The sequence below is a fragment of the Lagenorhynchus albirostris genome, chromosome X (assembly GCF_949774975.1).
Source record: "Lagenorhynchus albirostris chromosome X, mLagAlb1.1, whole genome shotgun sequence".
NCBI classification, from domain to species: domain Eukaryota; kingdom Metazoa; phylum Chordata; class Mammalia; order Artiodactyla; family Delphinidae; genus Lagenorhynchus; species Lagenorhynchus albirostris.
This window is the reverse complement of record NC_083116.1, coordinates 106,827,584-106,848,511: the sequence shown is the minus strand read 5'-3', so window position 1 is coordinate 106,848,511 and position 20,928 is coordinate 106,827,584. Positions and strand designations below refer to the sequence as shown.

General features: G+C 39.6%; 2 protein-coding genes across 2 annotated transcripts in view; one reads left to right on the top strand and one right to left on the bottom strand.

Moving 5' to 3' along the window:
• IL1RAPL1 (interleukin 1 receptor accessory protein like 1) overlaps window positions 1–20,928 on the top strand; it is a 651,888-nt gene that overhangs the window by 57,268 nt on the left and 573,692 nt on the right. The gene's annotated exons all lie outside the window — the stretch shown is intronic.
• LOC132513985 (transcription factor SPT20 homolog) lies at window positions 6,190–10,320 on the bottom strand. Its single transcript, XM_060138618.1, has 2 exons — window positions 8,597–10,320; window positions 6,190–6,793 (listed from the first exon to the last, which is right to left on the bottom strand). Exons 1-2 carry the CDS (start codon window positions 10,318–10,320, stop codon window positions 6,190–6,192), a joined length of 2,328 nt encoding a protein of 775 aa, XP_059994601.1.

Below are 20,928 nucleotides of genomic sequence, written 5' to 3'. Positions count from 1 at the left end.
AATCCTATTTTGTATCTCAGAACTTTGGGCAATGAGTAACACATAGTTTCTCAATAAATATTTATTGAATTATGAATATTAATTTGTCTGTCAAATATTTTTTCAGCTACTAGACTAAGGCCTTTAATTGAAAAATGTTTCCTTTTAAGAAATGCTCAAATTCTGATACATCTTTCTTCTTAATAGAGTATGTTTCTAAAGCCTATTGAGTATTTAAGGGTGTTATTGAATATATATCAATAATGCTTAATGGAAAATCTGTTCCTTCTTAAGACAGTGATATGTACCATCCAACATAATGCATTTGTTCCAACTGATGATGATAAAAATATGACTCTCAGAGATGACAAAGTATACTATGTCCTAAACCTAGCCAGCTACGGCTGACTTCCTCTCTAGAAGTCAGCTACTTGTTGTCTGATTTAGGATGGCCTCAGATGGAATAACTGGGGTGGCTAGAATCTAACTCTGTGAGACTTTCATCCTCCAGAGGCTAGCTCAGGTGTGTTCTCATGTCAACAGGAGAAGTGCAACAAAGGAAGAAGAGATGTGTAAGTACTGATTTAAGCCCCTGCTTCATTACTTCTAAGATCCCATTGGCCCAAGCAAGTTACATGGTGGACTCAGACTCAGAGTGGAGGTTACAGGTTCAAGGGTATGGGTACAGGCAGGAGTGAAGAACTGGGACTATTAATACCACGCATACTTAACTAATTGAATCTAATAAAGTGTATTTGGAATTTGCACTATAACCTTCTCATTCCCTAATTAGAACTGAATCGTAAAAGACTACCTTAAACAATACACACACACACACACACACACACACACACTTTGTTCATTTTCTGCTTATCCTGTACTTTTTGCAACTATAATTCATTAGCTAAAATATTCATTTCTGTAGAGACTAAGCAAAAGAATAGCAGGCTTTTAAATAGAAATACCACATGGTATGGACTTTGTGTTCAGTATACAAGACAAATATTATCTACATGTTATTTATCAAGTAAAATATGTGTGTGTGGACATTTTATTTACAAGCATACCTTGCAAGAAAAGCACATTTTTAAAAATAAAAATGAGCTGATCATTCTACAAACATTCCAGTTGCCTATCATAATGAAATTGTGATACGTGTCACTCTTAAAGCAATGGAGATGGCATTTGCACATCAGTTTAATTGCTTTGGATTAAACACTGAAAGATGAGAGCCAAGAGAGCTTATTAAGCTGAAATGAGGGCAAGTGATAAAAAAGTGATATTATGTCAACACTACATCTGGAAGTCTTTTGCTATTTCCATTTTAAATCCTAATTGGCAAAGTTTCTTAAAATTACCATTGAATGCCATAGAGTCTTGAAATATAATTTTAAAAATTAGAAGGTTAATGCAGGAATTGTGCTTGATCAATCCGATTTGAAAGCCAAGCTAGAGTTTTCTCTATTAATATTTACTTGTTCTTAATGTACTAGGCTGTAAGCTTTTGAAAGGCATTGTCTCATTTATTGCTGTGTCTTTAGGGCTTTGACATCGTCTGTCCTGTTATAGGTGCTCAATAAATATTTGTGAATGAATGAATGCGAAGTATGGCAACCCCATCGTAGTTACTGTTAAGCATTTTAGGTGAGGAGTTGGGCACTACTGGTTTTGATTGGTGCCTACAGTTGTACCCACAGGCTTCTTTCCACTCTGAAACACTGGGTGGTCACTGGCCTCCTCCCTCTCTTTATAGGTGAATCATCAGTCATTAAATACATAAAGTCCTCAGCCACCTACACTGAAGCAGGCTATGTGGAGTGGGGCATGGGTGAGGCAACTTAATTTGCAATTCAGAAGGTCTCCTGTTGGGATGTTTGATTTGGGGCTTGCATTAGCAACTACCATTTGTTGGCTGTGTCCACAGCGTCAGAAAACTGATAACCACATCATTTGATAAATCAGCGATAATGCTGATCTCACTCATTTGCATTGGAGAATTAGCACCACTTCCAGGTGGCCCCCATTGCTCATCAGAGGGATTTCACATTTGCCAGATAGCCTATATTGTTAGATCATCTGAAACATATCCTCTAAATTTGGTGAGAATAACTCCTCCATTTCAGTCATTCTGGATAATTTACTTTGTGGAATGTCTCAGCAGCTTACAAATATTATCTTCTTTAATACTTATAACAACTGTGTGAAAAGGGTCCTATGAAATATCTCCATTTTGCAGATGGAAAAATTGAAGCACAGAGAAGTTAGGTGACTTACCTATGGCCCCACAACTAGTAAGTGGCAAAGCCATGTTTTGAAATTAAAACTGGCTGGCTTCAGAGGTTTGTGCTTTTAACAACAGGGCTGTGAACCCATAGGTGACTGAGGTTCCCCTAAGGACCCTGAAAATGAAGTATTTTGTATGCCACAGTTTTATTGTTGTTTTAAATTTTTAATTGTGGTAAAAAACATGAAACATAAAATTTATCACCTTAACCATTTTTAAGTATAAGTTCTGTAGTGTTAGGTATATTCACATTGCTGTACAACAAATTTCTATAACTTTTTCATCTTACAAAACTGAAACTACTTACTGAACAACTCCCCATTTTCCCACCACATCGTTTTTAAGTCCTGTCATCCCAAACATCTAATAAGACTATCAGGCTGTTATCACGTGACAATAACAGGGAAGCAAAGACAGGAGGACATTGTCTTATTTGCATACATTGGTATATGCCCAGAATTCAAAACTTCTAAGAAACATAAATGCACCAAAAATGAGGTGATTTGAAATAAAAAGGAGTATCTTACTGGTTTGTCTTCTTCTTGTTCCTTAGTTTAGCCTTGGAATTTTGTAGAAGGAAACATATGTTATAGTTCGTCAGAATGACCTATGACTGAATTGTGAATTCAGGAATATTTTCTTGGTTCAAATCCAAGAAAACAAAAAAAAGCTTTATTTAATTTTCTTATTTCTTATCATCATAATCTCTGTTTAAAGTTAAATTATATTTAAATAAGTAATAATTCTCATTTAGTATTCTTCTGATGTTTTAAAAAGACAATTGTGACATTCAACACAGAGTTAGAGAATATAAATGTACATTACATATGATTATAATTATATATAGTAAAATTTTAACCATTCAAGTAAAAGTACTAATGCTATATAAGTAAATGCAAAGTCATACAATCTATGTTTGAAAAAATAAACAAAAATTTGAAAAGGATGTTTATATTAATTTACCTTTTCAATTCTTTTTTAATATTTACTACCATATTTGATTCACAAATAATCCTGTGAAATCGTTTGAACTGTGCTGTAATAAAGGATGATATGGAAGTAGACCCAGTTCCAGATTGGTGGTACTTAGGCTGAGTACTAAGCTATGAGCAGAGAATGGGAAGGAGTTCCTGCTTGAGGGTCTCCACCAACACATGGAGGTGAGGATGAACACGGCACATTGGGAGCACCAAGTGTTAAGTACTGCCAAAGCCACAGATGTGAATGGGGAAGTGGTAGGAGATTGGGAAAGAGATACAAGACAAATCCTGGTCTAAAAAGACCTTGTATAGCTAAACAAAATAGTTTGAATTTGATTCCACAGAGTGTGCAGATTCAGGGAAGGATATTAAGCAAAGGAGTGTGACTTGGTCAGAAATGTCACAGATGAAAATATTTTATCATTAATCCATTTGCTAGTGTCAGGACTCATTCAAGGTGGGTGATTGTTCAGCTATTAAGAAGGAAGCCTGAGAATTTCTCTAGGCATCCCTCAAAGTTAGAGTAGAAACAGTTAGGGATAAGAAGGGTATGCAGATAGATTTTCTATTTTTTAAGTTATTTAAAATTACTTGGTAATTAATTCAGTTACTTTGTGAATTATTCTAACACCAAACAGTAAAGGTTCTAATAGGATCAGGAAAAAGATGAATGTCATCATATTTGGACATGTTAAATGAAAGATGTTTACCGGTCATCCAAGGGGATGTCTCAGATAGCAAATATCATTACAATAAAATTAAGTCTTTCAACAAAAATAACTGTTAACAAATATATTTTTCTGATATTTTCAAATATTCCATTCTTTTCAAGCAACCTTCCAGAAAATCAGGAAGATGATATTTTTGAGTGATATAAATCTTTACACTTACATATAAAATATTTTAAAAGTATTTTCCACATGTATGAATTTACTCAGGGTTTTTTGGGGGAGGGTGTTTGAACTAGTCATTTAGTTTCTTACCTTACATTGTTATCCTAAAATATATTGTTTAGGAGCTACAGAAATAATTTTTTCAATTAGCATATATATTTAAAGATATCTTCATATCACAATTATTCATTCTTTCCCCTATAATTCCCTGTTGTCATTTTTTTCAGTTTATCTAAACTTATTTTTTATTCACTCATCTGTTACAAGTCAAGAAACTTTTACCCTGTCTCTCTTGTGATTATTATCCTGTCTGATGGAGACAAAATAATTGAGACAGAATAGAGGAGCAAGATGAATGGCAGACAGCAGGTGCATTTGTATACTATGAAGTGTTTGCAAAATAATAAGCACCACATGAATAATACATTTGAAGAATATTGTCTGGCAAATGATATTGAGTTATATATCCAAATCGTCCCTCAATTACTGAAGAACGAATTACAAATGCCTAATTCATTTAGATTTATCAGACAGAGAGAGAACTCACCATGTAGTGCATCTAGTTAGAGTAAAAAGCTACTGTTTATTAAGAAAGGATTAAAATCTTTACCTATATGTATAATTTGAAAACCTAAGGAATATATAATAATATATTTAATTATTTATAGGTAATTTGAAAACCTAAGAAATATACAACTATAAGAAATAAGGAGGGCTTCCCTGATGGCGCAGCAGTTAAGAATCTGCCTGCCAATGCAGGGGACATGGGTAGCCCTGGTCCGGGAGTATCCCACATGCCACGGAGCAACCGGGCCCTCGTGCCACAACTACTGAAGCCCGTGTGCCTAGAGCCCATGCTCTGCAGCAAGAGAAGCCACCACAATGAGAAGCCCATGCACCACAGCGAGGAGTGGCCCCCATTCACTGGAACTAGAGAGAGCCCGCACTCAGCAACGAAGACCCAAAGCAGCCAAAAATAAATAAATAGATAAATAACTAAACAAATAAATTTTTAAAAAAAGAAATAAGGAATATATAAATATAAGGAACCTAAAGAATAAACATATGATAATATATAATAATAAAGATATAATTTGAAAACCTAAGGAATATATAATATTTAATTACATATATTTAATTTGAAAACCTAAGAAATGCATATATAAATATATATTTTTTTGCTTATTTATTTATTTTTATTTATTTATTTTTGGTTGTGTTGAGTCTTCATTTTTGTGCGAGGGCTTTCTCTAGTTGCAGCGAACGGGGGCCACTCTTCATCGCGGTGCGCGGGCCTCTCACTGTCGCGGCCTCTCGTTGCGGAGCACAGACTCCAGACGCGCAGGCTCAGTAGTTGTGGGTCATGGGCCCAGTTGCCCCGTGGCATGTGGGATCTTCCCAGACCAGGGCTCGAACCCGTGTCCCCTTCATTGGCAGGCAGATTCTCAACCACTGCGCCACCAGGGAAGCCCCTATTTTTGCTTATTTTTAAGTCTGGTGTGTGGGTTTTTTTTTTGAGGAATTAAACATCTATGGCATATTTGCCATTGATCATAAAGTTGACTTTTATATAACGTAACAAAACTATCATTTGCACTAATATTATTATGATAGTTTATTTTCAGCTTAAGTACTTATGCTTATTTCTTTCAAATATTTAATATTTTATTAATTTAAAGTTAACTTGAATTTCAATATTTAATATATCTTACATTAACCCTGACAATAAACTTAAGAAGTAGATATAACTATTTACAGGTTTATAAACAAGGAAATGGAGATTCAGAGAAGTCAGGCAATAGGCTTGAGGTCAGTAAATTGCAGAGGTGGGATTCTGACATGGTGGTTAGCACCATAGCCCATTTTTTGTTTTTCAGTAAATCATTTCCATTAAAAAAAAAAAAAACGCATAGAGTTGTGCTTTTGTGTAATTTGTACACCTGCCAATGTAAAATACTGAGACATTAAACACCAAAATGGAGTGAAAACTTAGAAACCCTTTGATCCAATACTCTTGTGTTGTTTTAAAAAAGATTAAAAAGTAATGCAAGACTCAGGGCTTTGGAGGGGTTGGTCTGCTTCTCTTCATTTTACCTTCTGACTGGCTTGCTGTATGCTCACTAGGTGGAAGGGGCTGAGCTGTCTGGGCTGTTACTCTTGTCACAGCCACTAAGGGCTGCAAGGTTCTGAACTGTATTGGCTGAGGCTGTGGCTGCAGCTGCAAGGCAGAGGAGAGCTGAGATCCCTGCTGAGGGAGGTTTGGCCCTGGGTGGCTCTGGGCAGAGCCTAGCTGAGACAACACATCTACCTGGGGCTGCAGAAAACCCTCCACTTTATTGAGGTTAATGGCCGTCGCTTGCTGAGCAGGTAAGTCCGTTCTCTGACTGACCGAACTTTGTGCAGGAGCCTGTGGCACTGGCTGCTGAGGATGTGAAGTTGCGGGTTGTTGAAGTTGTTGCTGTGGAATCGGGTGGCAGAAGCACTGCTGCTGGGTGTTCAAAATGAGTAAGCTTGGTGGAAGCTGGAGTAGAGCTAAGGGCCTGAGACTGGGAGCATTTTTAACAATAAATTGAACACATCCTTGAGAAGGAGCCGGTGGTGCAGCAAGCAGCACATTTGGTGGCTGAGCGCCTGCAGGCTGCTGGCCAGTCTTGATCCTTGTTGGTTGGTGGCCAAGAGTGATTCCTCCAGGCAGGGGGCTAGGCTTGATCCCTGTAGACAGGGGGCTGGGCTTGATCCCTGTTGGTTGGTGGTCAAGCCTGATTCCTCTGGGCAAGGGGCTGGGCTTGCTTTCTGTAGACAGGTGGCCAGGTCTGATCCCTGTGGGCAGGGCGTCAGGCTTGATTCCTGTTGGTTGGTGGCCAAGAGTGATTTCTCCAGGCAGGGGGCTAGGCTTGATCCCTGTCGACAGGTGGCAAGGTGTGATCCCTGTGGGTAGGGGGCCAGGCTTGATTCCTGTTGGTTGGTGGCCAAGAGTGATTCCTCCAGGCAGGAGGCCGGGCTTGCTCCCTGTAGACAGGTGGCCAGGTCTGATCCCTGTGGGTAGGGGGCCAGGCTTGATCCCTGTTGGTTGGTGGCCAAGAGTGATTCCTCCAGGCAGGAGGCCGGGCTTGCTCCCTGTAGACAGGTGGCCAGGTCTGATCCCTGTGGGCAGGGGGTCAGGCTTGATCCCTGTTGGTTGGTGGCCAAGAGTGATTCCTCCAGGCAGGAGGCCGGGCTTGCTCCCTGTAGACAGGTGGCCAGGTCTGATCCCTGTGGGTAGGAGGCCAGGCTTGATTCCTGTTGGTTGGTGGCCAAGAGTGATTCCTCCAGGCAGGGGGCTAGGCTTGATCCCTGTAGACAGGGGGCTGGGCTTGATCCCTGTTGGTTGGTGGTCAGGCCTGATTCCTCCGGGCAAGGGGCTGGGCTTGCTTTCTGTAGACAGGTGGCCAGGTCTGATCCCTGTGGGCAGGGCGTCAGGCTTGATTCCTGTTGGTTGGTGGCCAAGAGTGATTTCTCCAGGCAGGGGGCTAGGCTTGATCCCTGTCGACAGGTGGCAAGGTGTGATGCCTGTGGGTAGGGGGCCAGGCTTGATTCCTGTTGGTTGGTGGTCAAGCTCGATTCCTCCAGGCAAGGGGCTGGGCTTGCTCCCTGTAGACAGGTGGCCAGGTCTGATCCCTGTGGGTAGGGGGCCAGGCTTGATCCCTGTTGGTTGGTGGCCAAGAGTGATTCCTCCAGGCAGGAGGCCGGGCTTGCTCCCTGTAGACAGGTGGCCAGGTCTGATCCCTGTGGGCAGGGGGTCAGGCTTGATCCCTGTTGGTTGGTGGCCAAGAGTGATTCCTCCAGGCAGGAGGCCGGGCTTACTCCCTGTAGACAGGTGGCCAGGTCTGATCCCTGTGGGTAGGGGGCCAGGCTTGATTCCTGTTGGTTGGTGGCCAAGAGTGATTCCTCCAGGCAGGGGGCTAGGCTTGATCCCTGTAGACAGGTGGCCAGGTCTGATCCCTGTGGGTAGGGGGCCAGGCTTGATTCCTGTTGGTTGGTGGTCAAGCTCGATTCCTCCAGGCAAGGGGCTGGGCTTGCTCCCTGTAGACAGGTGGCCAGGTCTGATCCCTGTGGGTAGGGGGCCAGGCTTGATCCCTGTTGGTTGGTGGCCAAGAGTGATTCCTCCAGGCAGGAGGCCGGGCTTGCTCCCTGTAGACAGGTGGCCAGGTCTGATCCCTGTGGGCAGGGGGTCAGGCTTGATCCCTGTTGGTTGGTGGCCAAGAGTGATTCCTCCAGGCGGGAGGCCGGGCTTACTCCCTGTAGACAGGTGGCCAGGTCTGATCCCTGTGGGTAGGGGGCCAGGCTTGATCCCTGTTGGTTGGTGGTCAAGCTCGATTCCTCCAGGCAAGGGGCTGGGCTTGCTCCCTGTAGACAGGTGGCCAGGTCTGATCCCTGTGGGCAGGGGGCCAGGCTTGATCCACGTGGGCAGTTGATGGAACATGATTCCTGCAGGAGCTGTGGCCCTGGTGGTAGAGTCCTGCATGGGCTTGGAGCCTCTCCCCGAGGCCTGGCATCCTTGACCAGCGTACACCACTCCAATGATATTCAGGCCAGATGATATGGCCAAAACTTGGGTCCTTTGTGATGAGCCCGCAGTGGACAGGGCCGTGGCAGGAAGCAAGCTAACTCGATTCACCTCCGCAGAGAATTTCTGGGAAGGACTTGGTGGCTTAGGAGCAGAAGCAGGAGATGGAGATTTATGAGAGCTGCTTGCCTGCTGTGAAGTGAAACTGTCACCACTGGAGCTCCTTCCTGATTTCAAGGGAAGTGTGATGGGTGGAGGTGGATGTTTGGCTCCCTTGTCTGGCACTGAAGACTGAACTGACCCAGTCTTAGGCTGTTCTGGTGCTTTCCCTGGAGAAGGTTGCCTGAGACCAGCTGAGTCACTGGAGCTGTGTGATACCTGCACTGGACACTGGGCGCTCTTTTGGACCAATTCCTTGGACTGACTGACCACCCTCCCCACATCAGTCTTTGGCCCTGGCACGAAACTATAGAAATGTTCATCTGTGGAGGATTGCGGGGGAGACAGCTGTCTCTCACGTCTGACTTTTTTATGGGAGCTCCTTTTTCCAGAGATAAGTGGATCATTAAGCGACTGCAAGGTCAGCTTAGTTGTCTGGGACTGACTGCCCTCTTCACACCCAAATACAGAACCATCTTGTACCTCATGGGTTGGCCAGACTGTTGATTGTGAGTCATCATATTTGACAGATTTCTTCCTTTTAGCATATTTCTCCATGTCCACTTCAGAAGGTACAGCCAAGTCACAGGGTGTCTGTTTCCACACATCTACACAACTTCCTGTTTTAAAAGTTTTGAGGCCATAATTCCCACCTGTTTTACTTCCTCTTATTCTTTTGCAGGAAGTCAGGGCTCTTAGCTCAGGAGGAGGGGGACGAGACAGCTCCTGCTGCCGATTCAGAGAGGCCATAGAGTACCTCTTGAAGTTCCTTTTCATGGGAAGAGTGTTCATCTTTTGTTTGTTATAGAGCAGTCTGTTTTCAGTGCAGACTACTGATATAGAAGGGTCTAGACACAGTGGTTCAGCCGTAGCTAAGATCAGTTGGCTCTCAAGCAAAAGTTTGTCCTCCTGGGTCCAATTCTGGTTATCGCTGGCTATGGCCTCTACATCACAGGCTAAAGTCTGCATCGTGGGACGTAAGAGAATATGCCTGCTTTGGTAATGGGGAGGTTCCCTGTCACTGGACTGCCTGTAGTCCCGTATTTCTGCTATGACACACCCACAATAAAAAACGTTAACCTGAGACTTTTCCAGGAAATCCACCAAAACAGGAGGTAATTCTTCTGCATCCAAGTATTCGAGCAATTCCCCTTCTTCATAGGGCAGTCGAATGGTCTCTGCAGATGATCCATTTTCCCCCTTGAGCATCAGCGAATAGCCCTCGTTTCCTGGGTACAGGTTGACCACCAAACACGGCAATGACTTTCTCCTAAGAAGCTTCTCTAACAGGTTCACATTGCTTCTTAATTCCTCCGTAACCCCAGGCTCCTTTTCACATTCTTCAACATAAATGTCATAAAGTTTTTCATACAGAGACTTTTCCCCATTAGATGAGTATTGCCTTTTTGGAGGTCTCTGTTGGGCACTTGCAATGACATACTCTGCACGATCCAAAGCTCTTTCTAGAGATTGTTGCATTTTGGTACAAAATAGGGGCCCTAAAAGAAGAGAAAACGTTGTTATTGACGAAGCGGGTGAAAATCGCGTCTTTCATATGGATGTGTAGTTCTGCAAGCTGCCCCAACTCCACAGTGGAACTACCAGCCTAACTTCAGTACGGACACCAAGAAACCCGCCTCCAAGGAAGTGCTACACAAAATTCTTGTGAGTTTCTGAAAATACCTGTATCTATAGGGGCGGCAGCCTCTGAGATAGGTCTGGCCTCGCCTTGCGTCCTTGATCCTGACTAAGCCGGAAGTCGACGTGGGGGTTTGACGGGCTTCCGTGCGCCTGCGTGCTGTGCGTGCGCCTGCGTGCTGTGCGTGCGCCTGCGTGCTGTGCGTGCCTGTGCAGTGGGCTGTCCTTTGGCCTGCATTTCGTGTTCTCCTACCTGTACTTCCTACTGGAGAGTCGGGCCAGGCGTCCATGTCCAGTCTGTGCAGTTGTGCAAGGTAAACGCAAAAAATGTTTTTTAGGAATCGAGGCAGTGTTATTACTTTTTTAATATGTAAATTCAGAACTTTTATTTCAGCAAAGTTTTCTTGAATCATTGTCTGAAAATGTTTCTTCTGTTTCTTTGATTTGCTTTTTTCTCTTCAAGGATTTCACTTATAAGTATGTCAGATAATCTCTTCCTGCCTTTTTGTTTTTTGTTTTTTTTTTTGCGGTACGTGGGCCTCTGACTGTTGTGGCCTCTTCCGTTGCGGAGCCCAGGCTCCGGACGCGCAGGCTCAGCGGCCATGGCTCACGGGCACAGCCGCTCCACGCGGCATGTGGGATCTTCCCGGACCGGGGCACAAACCCGTGTCCCCTGCATCGGCAGGCGGACTCTCAACCACTGCGCCACCAGGGAAGCCCTCTTGCTGCCTTTTCTATCATATTATTTCTAAAGCTTTTTGTATTACTTTGTTTTCGTGTCTCTTTTCTATTCTATCCTTTATGATCTTATGTTAATTGTGGATATACCTCTTCTCCCTCCGGAACTGTATTCGTTTTGTATTGCTGCTATAACAAGTTACCACGAACTTGGTGGCTTAAAACAACACCTGTTTTTTTTTGTTGTTTGTTTTCCCCCTCATAGTTCTGCAAGTCAGAACACAGAGCAGTGTCAGTTTAGGGTCTCAGAAGTCCAAAATCAAATTTGCCTGGGCTAGGCTTCTTAACTGGAGGATCTGGAGAACAATCCACTTGTAAGCTCATTCAAGTAGTTGGTCAAAGTCAGATGTGGTTATAGGATTAAATTTCCTTTTTTTTTTTTTTTTTGCCAGTTGTCTGTCAGGGGCCACTCTCAGCTGTTAAAAGTTGCTCCTGGGCTTCCCTGGTGGCGCAGTGGTTGAGAGTCCGCCTGCAAATGCAGGGGACACGGGTTTGTGCCCCGGTCCGGGAAGATACCACATGCCGCGGAGCGGCTCGGCTGGTGAGCCATGGCCGCTGAGCTTGCGCGTCAGGAGCCTGTGCTCCGCAACGGGAGAGACCACAACAGTGAGACGCCAGCATACTGCAAAAAAAAAAAAAAAAAAAAAAGTTGCTCCCATTCTTTGGCAAGTGTCTTCCTACATACTCAAGCCAGTGATTGCATATTGAATCCTGTTTATGCTTTTCGCACCTCTGACTTCCTCTTCTGTCACCAGCTGGAGAAGATTCTATGCTTCTAAGGGCCCATGTGGATAATCCAGGATAATAGTCCCTATTTTAAGTTATGGTGCCACATAACGTACTATAATGACAGGAGTGGTAACTCATTGTTTTCATATGTTCTGAGATTTAGAGTGGGCCATATTTCACTGGCCATTTTAGCAATTCTGCCTATCATAGGTACTTTGTAATTTAATCCTCATTTATTCCGTTTCTCCTGAGTTTGACCAGCTCGTGTTTCATACTTCATGTTGTTTGTTCTTTTGTCTTTGAAGTTAAAAAAAGAAGTTTATGATTCCAATTCTGCAATGCTTATTTAAGTATAAAATTCTTGTTGGAGTGTCAAGTTAAATTTTTCCTCTGCTTTGTGCAAGTGTGGATTTGGACGTGTGCAGATGTGTTCTGCAATGGTTTCAGCTGCTGAATCGATTCTCATTTTTTGGCCTTTTTTCCCCCGAACCAGCAAAAGAAGACACTTTGAAGTGGGTAGGGTAGGGAGATTGCATGGCTTACTTGATTTCATATTTTAAGGTCACCTCCTTTTGCTGCCATTACGATACATAGATTTTATTATTGTTAATGTTGGTGGTTGTGGTGGTATTTTTAACAAATTTTACATTTTTTCACAAGTCTTAATTTCTTCTGATTCTTTGTCACAGTCTTCGTTCATTAGAGCCCTTTACCTTCAGTCAGTTCCTTTTTTCCCTTCACCACTAAGTCTTAGAAGCTCATGTTTCCTCTCGAAGGTACCTCACTCTTCCTAAGAAGGGATGAACACCTCTGGTCCTGTGCTTTTTCTATACCCCTTTCTTTTGATTTCCCAGTAACCAGTGCTCTAATATACCTGGTCTCAAATCATTTCTCAGTATTTCCCATCTTAGAGTTTGACCTCAGAATCTCTTGCAAATTAATAAAAATAAGATCATTAACCCAGGAGAAGTAAAAAGTCAAGATGACAGGTCACAAAATAAGGAATACAAAAGCTATTTAAGTATATGAAAAAATCTTCAACCTCACAATTAATAGAATTGCAAGTTAAGACAAAAATAAAAGACCATATCTTTACCTATTAGATTGCCAGAGATGAAAACACTTCATAGCTTACCATGTTAGCTAATGGTATGAGGAAACAGGCCCTCTCAGACGCTGTTGTTGAGGGTGTTAATTGGTCCAATTCCTGTGGATAACAAAGAACCTAGTGATAGGATTTGCCCCCCAGGATTGGCTTCAGGGTGGCTGGGGCTCATAGGTGGGGATTTTTCACCACTGGCTTGTACTCATTAACAATTTACATACTTTACAATTTTTTTTAAAAAGTGCCACATTTACCCTGTTATTTTGTACACCATTAGCACACAACTGGACCCATCAGTGGGGTGCAGCAATTTTTCATTCTGAATAGCTAACATAAAAGTGCTCAAGAGGAAACAAATAAAATGGACAAAAACCTAAGGAAATCCCGGTATTTAAGGGGAAATGAGAAAATGAATCGAGGCACAAAAGGAAAATATGCTCTGATAAAAACTCAAGATGAATGGACATAAATAAAATTAAAATTTCATATTGTGCTCAACCCAGATAACGGAGGAAAGCCAGGTTATTGACAACTCTAGTAACAACATTTTCTGAGAAATACTAGTGAAGAAACTCAGACCATAGTAGAGAAAGGGATGGGCCTGTGTTGAGAAAGTGAGGAGAATAGTTCACACTACCACTGAAACATTTTTATTAGTGAAGGGAAAGAGGTAAATCATAGGTAGATATAGAGGACACACACACATGCACATGAACATAGAATATCTCTGTGTAAAATCTGTCAATAATGCACCCATAGATCAGGGAAATATAACGTGCATAATGATATTATCAATAATATTATTTTGGAATTTTGGGAAAGGATGTAAGCCCTCATGTAGACTTTTATTCGACAAATGAGAAACTAACATACCCAAAGCCACAATTCAGATTAATAACTTATTCATGTTATATGCTTTATACATTATAGACTTAATAAATGGTAAATAAAAACATCAGTAAATGCAAAGTCAAATTATGTAGCGATGCTTTGTACAATTTGGATACCAAATAAATCCATATTAATAAAGAAAACTAGAAGCCAGAAGCAATGTAATAGCTTTTGCAAATTAGTCACCAAGGTGGTCAATTACTGTTGTATTCAATAGGCTAGTGAACAGAAGGGTTTTGAGAGTGGGAATGATTACAGTGCTGTTACATAAATTGTAGCTTTGAGAAAGCACTCAAGGAAAAGATGTCTAGTTAATCATTATGATATTCTTCATGTATGTATGAAGAATAATTTGGGAAAACCCTGCATCCTGATAAGACTGAATATAACATGGTTGAATTCCTCCATTCCATAAGAGTTCTCTCTCCCTTTTGTTTTCTTGCTTGCTATTATCATAACGGACTTTTAAGGAAAAAGCAGATTTTGTGGCTGGAAATCATGTATACAGTAGAGCCATTTTCAGTACTTTGTAACAGTTGTTTCATGTGAGAAGAACATGAGAGATAATCTTATAGTATTGGCAGAAAAGTATTTTGACAGCTGACTGTTACAAAGTATCCTGTGTAATTATTCCACCTCCCCTCTGACTAGGGATAAGTGTTTTACATATGACCCATACTAATGAAAATACTGAATTTCAAAATGTCTGTTCTATGTTGACATCTGCAAATATTTAACTATCCAGTTCTAGAATCCCCTTGGTGATTCATTCCTCTAAAACTAAGAGAGCAGACCTAATAACAAGCCCTCATTCATGGTGATGTGGTGATTTATTTATTTATTCATTCATTCATTCATTTATCTCCCTACTGCTGCATCTAGGGAGGCCTTCACATCAATGGCAGCTCTTTCTGGCGATAATATGAGGCAAGTGTAACTAATATCAAAATGTATGAGACTTCACTCCCAGAAAGAGTGTTCTATTCATATTGAGCCTTTCTATAAAAATGAAAAGTTGGATCTGGAGAACAGAATTGGAGGAGGGCTATATTTGCAGTAGGATAAGGAGATTAAATATAAAGAGCTATAGGATTTATCTCTTTTATGAGTTGCTGCTGGAAAGGAGCTTAAGCTTTTAAAAAGTGGTGACCTTGATATAAATTCCATATTTAACCAGTAGTGAAAATATTATGAAGAATGAAGAGGATGTGGAAGAACATCAGGCATAAGTGTGAAGATTCAAGAGATGCAGTGAGGTTGACAATCTAAGCCGTTAAACCATCAGAGCAGAAAATGGTAACATCAATAAAACATACTATGTAACAGTTTGTCCATTAGGAAGTGTTTTTATATCAGGATGTTATTTACTTCTCACAACAACTCTATGAGGTTAAGTATCCTTATAATTTTATGATCAGGTAACCGAAGTTCAGGGAAGATAAGTTATTTGTCCATGATCACACAGCTTGTTAGTAGATTCTTCTGCCCTTGCAAATGTCCTCTTCTTTTTGTATTCTTTATCACATTTTGATAAAGATGCGACCAATTCATATTTTGCTTTTAACTTTTAATTATATCTCTAATATCACTCCATGGCATTACATTCTGCCCACCCGAGTGTAAAGTATTTTATTCCTGTATTCTTTCTTGACAAGGATCCGTAGTATAATTGTCACGTTCTACCATGTTTATATTTATGAAGATATACAAATCATTAGCCCATTTTCTTTTCTCTGAAAATGGCCTATTTAAACCATTTGTTCTTTAAGTGAATTGTAGGTGATTCAGATTGATGGCTCTTCTTTCTAGTCAGAAAAATCTAAAAATTGCAGTTGACTGGAATTGATACTAAAATTGCCTAAAAAGTATTGAAAAGAAACCAACTGTGAAATGTGCATAAATTATATAGAATAAAAGAGTCTCTTCCCAAAAACATCTAATTCTGCCTTTAAATTAAATTAACTCACAGTTTAATTCTGTTCTCCCCCCCATTTTTGTTTTCGATATAGAAATAAAAGACTTTCATCATAGATAGGAAAATGCAAAAGCAGCTTAATTTATTAAATGTACCATGTTTAAAGAGTGTTATATGTAATATTTGCAAATGTAGAAATATAATTTGTTTACCTCTTTTTTTTTTTAACCTCCTGGGAGACTTGTAGGAATTTACGTATAATGTAGATTAAGCACTCGGATATTTGTTTCCTAAACCACTGTATAGGCCAGGATCTAGTCAGCTAAAGCAAATTCTTTATAAGCAGTTCAGTAGGGAGAATTTAATGTGGTAAATGGGTTATAAATATGTTAGAAGAACTGAAATGGTGGGACATAGGCAGTCCAGGGGTTAGCAACCACCCCTGTGTCTGAAGGGAAGAAGAAAGGAAGGAAGTGGTGTTAGCAAACTCAGAAGCTGAAACAACAGATCCTCTCAGAAAAATCCAACCTGGAAGTCAGTTGGCAGGAGAGCCTGGGAAATGGAGGGCATATTTATGGGATAAAGTGGTAAACAAGCAGATAAGACTTCCTTTCCCATGGTACTTACACTGTATGGAAGGGAAAATATATACCTATATAAAGAAATAAAATCAGGAAAATATCAATTAGTGATAATTGATAGGATAGATATAAAATAGAGTGGTATACTAAAGAATTATAAGCCTTTATTTTCATGGATTTTTTTGTATTCATTTGATTTTATTCAAAATTGCATTGAGATAATATTTACCTTAATTTTTGAGCACCCCCTCACTGGCATCACAGTAGTTCCATTGGGATAAGACTAATGTTTCAAAGGGCTTCTAGCTATTTTGCTTGAGCAACTAGGTGAATGGTGTGTTTATCAGTGAGACAGGGGAGACTAGGGTGAGAGTAGATTTGAGGGTAGAAGTAAAGATTTATTTGTGGGTCATGTTAGATCTAAAGAAATGTTTTAGATTTCAATTGAGTATGATAAATAGGCAACTGGACATATAAATCTAGAGTTCAGATAGAGGTGAGAGCTGGAGATAGAAATACAGGACACAACGGAGAGTTGGTATTTAAAGTGAGGGTTAAATGAGATTATATAGAGGGAGATTAAATGAGATAATGCATATAAAGATTTTTAAAAACGATAGCTTTATTGAGATATAATTCACATATCATAATATTCTCCCATATAAAATGTAAAATGTAATTTTTTATTGTGGTAAAATATACATAACATAAAATTTACCATTTTAACTATTTTTAATTGTACAATTTAGCAGCATTAATTACATTCACAGTGTTGCTCAATCATCACCACTATCCATTTCTAGATATTTTTCATCATCCCAGACAGAAACTCTGTACCCATTAAGCAGTAATTGCCCATTCCTTCCTCCCCACCGCAGCACAGGGTAACTGCTATTCTAATTTTATCTCTAGGAATTTTCCTATTCTAGGTATATTATATAAATGGAGTCATACAATATTTGTCCTTTTGTGTCTTGACTTATTTCACTTAGCATAATGTTTTCAGGCTTCTTCCATGTTGTAACAAGTATCAGAATTTCATTCTTTTAAAGTCCAAATGATATTGTATGTATATACCATGTTTTGTTTATTTCTTCATCTTTTGGTGGACATTTGAGTTGTTTGCACCTTTTGGCTCTTGTGAGTAATGCTGTTATGAACATTGTTGTACAAGTATCTGTATACATCTCTGCTTTCAATTCTTTTAAGTATATAACTAGGAGTGGCATTGCTGGATCATATGGTAGTTCTTTGTTTAACTTTTTGAAGAACCTCCAAACTGTTTTTCCATAGCAGCTGCACTATTTTACATTCCCACCAGTAATGCACAAGGGTTCCAACTTCATATATTCGCCAAAACGTGTTTTCCTTTTTTTTTTAATAGTTATCATAATGGGTGTGAAGTAGTATTGTATAAAGCTTTTTGTGCAGTGTTCTTTCCCCCACCATTTCCTCTCAGTAGAATATAAGTGTCGTAAAACCAAATATTTTGTATATTCACTCCTTTATCCCCAGCTGGGCCAAGCACATAGTCTTTGCTCAATAAATATGTATTGACTGAATGAATGCATTTTAAATGCTCAATAAATGATATTTAATTCACTCTTCTAATAAATGATAGTTAATATATTAATTCCTGTATTATGTTGAGTGTCCCCTGCTGGGCTTAATGGTTTTGTTTTGTTTCTGTGAAATGACTTGCCTTTGCTATGAGAAGTTTAAGAGGCAATATGCTGAATTTACATAGAATGAAACTGCCTCAAACCATAACAACAGAAAAGGAGGGGAAAGACTTGAAAAATATGACATTAGAAAGCGATGGAAAAGCAGGCAAGATCTCACATGTTATCTTCAAATTGGAGCACTCGGTGCTATGAACATGTAAATTCAGGAAGGTGGCTGCAATGTCATCTTCAAAGAGACTATCTAGCTTCCGTTTCCATTTCCCCCAAACCTTTCTTGAGTGAGGAATAGTTTTCCCGGATAAAGATACACTGTTCTATCTTCTTTGTGTCTGTAGAAGTTGGGCCACTTTCTAAATATGCTAAGTTCAAAGAAGTCACTCTACATGAGAACTCTGACTGCGAATTTCAGTAAACACTGTGTCTTCAAAATTACACCAGTCTCCAGAGTCTGGAAATATGCACCTTGGTCGATTTTATGGAATAGATTCAGTTTTTGTCTCCTATATGTAGTTAAGTATACAATATAAATGCTCATTATCACTAAGTTTATTTACCATCTTCACAGTTAATTTTACTTATCACTTATATTTTTATTTTGAAGTCAAGGAGAGCAAAGCTATAATCAGGAAATACTGACCTGCAAAGTAAAAATGAATAAAACGTATACCATTATTATATTCCAAAAATATTTAGAGAAGTATTCGTAGAAAAAAAATCACTGATTTATAGCAGCTATTTGCTGACATTGTCAAGATTTGGTTTACACACAGTAGCGGAAAAAGTATTGATATGTTTTTAAATTTCAGAAAATTGATATAACTCTGAAAAATCTATTTGTACATGGGTAAATTTCAGCAAACTCTGGTAGTTCTCTGTCTTCTTTAAAGATCATTGTAGACTTTCTTTTACTCTATTGGAAGTTTCCCTGGAATTTTCATTGTAAAATGAGAGGTGGGGTGCAGGATTAACCATGTGTCTGGATCCTGGTTCACCACTTTTCCACAGCATTCTAGGAGCAAGATTTAATAGTACAAGAACTATTTTATAATCACGTTAGAAAAAACTGCCTGTGTGATGCTTGGAGAGAAAAAAGTGATTTGCAACTGACACAAATGTGGCTCACACATTTATTCTTCTGTTCCCTTATCTTTCCTTTATGTTTCTTTTTTTAAAAATTTATTTATCTTTTTTATTTTCTTCCAGGTTTATTGAGATACAGTTGACACATAGCATTGTGTTAGTTTAAGGTGTACAACATGAGAGTTTGATATACAGACAGACTGTGAAATAATTACCACAGTATGATTAGTTAACACATCCATCACTTCACATATTTAACTTCTTTTCTTTTTTTTCTCTTGTGAGAACATCTAGGATCTACTCTCTTAGCAACTTTCAAGTATACAATACAGTATTGGGTTTTTTGTTTTTAATTTTTTTGGAGTATAGTTGCTTTACAATGTTGTGTTAGTTTCTACTGTACAGCAAAGAGGAGATATATGTATACGTAAATCTTCCTTGGATTTCCTTCCTAGTTAGGTCACCACAGAGCATTAAGTACAGTTCCCTGTGCTATAAAGTAGTTCTCATTAGTTATCTATTTTATACGTAGTGTCAATAGTGTGTATATGTCAATCCCCATCTCCCAATTCATCCCACCCCCTCTTTCCCCCTTGGTATCCATACGTTTGTTCTCTACATCTGTGTCTCTATTTCTGCTTTGTAAATAAGATCGTCTATACCAATTTTTTCAGATTCCACATATATGTGTTAATATACGATATCTATTTTTCTCTTTCTGACTTACTTCACTCCATATGACAGTCTCTAGGTCCATCCACGTCTCTACAAATGACCCAATTTGTTCCTTTTTATGGCTGAGTAGTATTCCATTGTATATATGTACCACATCTTCTTTATCCATTCCTCTGTTGATGGACATTTAGGTTGGTTCCATGTCCTGGCTATTGTAAATAGAGCTTCAGTGAACATTGTGGTACATGACTCTTTTAGAATTATGGTTTTCTCAGGGTATATGCCCAGTAGTGGGATATCTTTCAAATCAAGAAGGTCAACTACGCTGAAAAGAAGGTCTGTTGTATGCAGGGTGGGAAGAGATAATCAGGTGGTCGCAAGTAGCTATTCATTGGCAGGAAGTCTTTATAGCTGTGTTATAGTTTTTGCCTGGCCTGGAAGAGACATTTGCTTACTACATCCACTGTCAAGAAGTGTGTGCTATGTCGAAGAAGCATACAGGGAGAGGAGGGAAAAGTAGTGCAGTAGGATGTAGGTGAGGGTTGTTTAGAGGGATTAAGCAAAAAAATAAATGTAAATCAGAACTTCGTAGCCATTAACTAATAGTTCATTCATTCATGCATTCATTTAACAAATGTTTATTGAGAGTGCCTGTTATATGCCTGGCACTGTACAAGACACTTAGGGAAATCGTTAGGCTTCTTAAGTCCTTATGCTCCATTGGCCATCACTGAATAAATTCTTATAATGGATTATTCTCCATGTGTCAGAAGAAACTGGAGTGTTCAGAAAGGGAGAAAGAGTATAAGAGATTTTTTTTTTGAAAAGTGCCTGAATCATTTAAAAGTTAAGCATAGAATAACCATATGACTCAACATTTCCACTTCTAAGTATGCACCCAAAAGTACTGAAGGAAGACACTCAAACAAATACTTGTAGGTGAATGTTCATAGCAGCATTATTCTTAATAGCCAAAATGTGGAAACAAACCCAAATGTTCATCAGCTTATATACCAAGAAACTAAATATGATATATCCATACAATAGGCT

Coding starts and splice junctions, on each gene's coding strand:
- LOC132513985 (XM_060138618.1), bottom strand. CDS start 10,320: ATGCAACAATCTCTAGAAAGAGCTTTGGATCGTGCAGAGTATGTCATT. Junction 6,794..8,596: donor ACAGCTCCTGCAGGAATCAT/GTTCCATCAACT, acceptor CCAACCAACAAG/GATCAAGACTGGCCAGCAGC.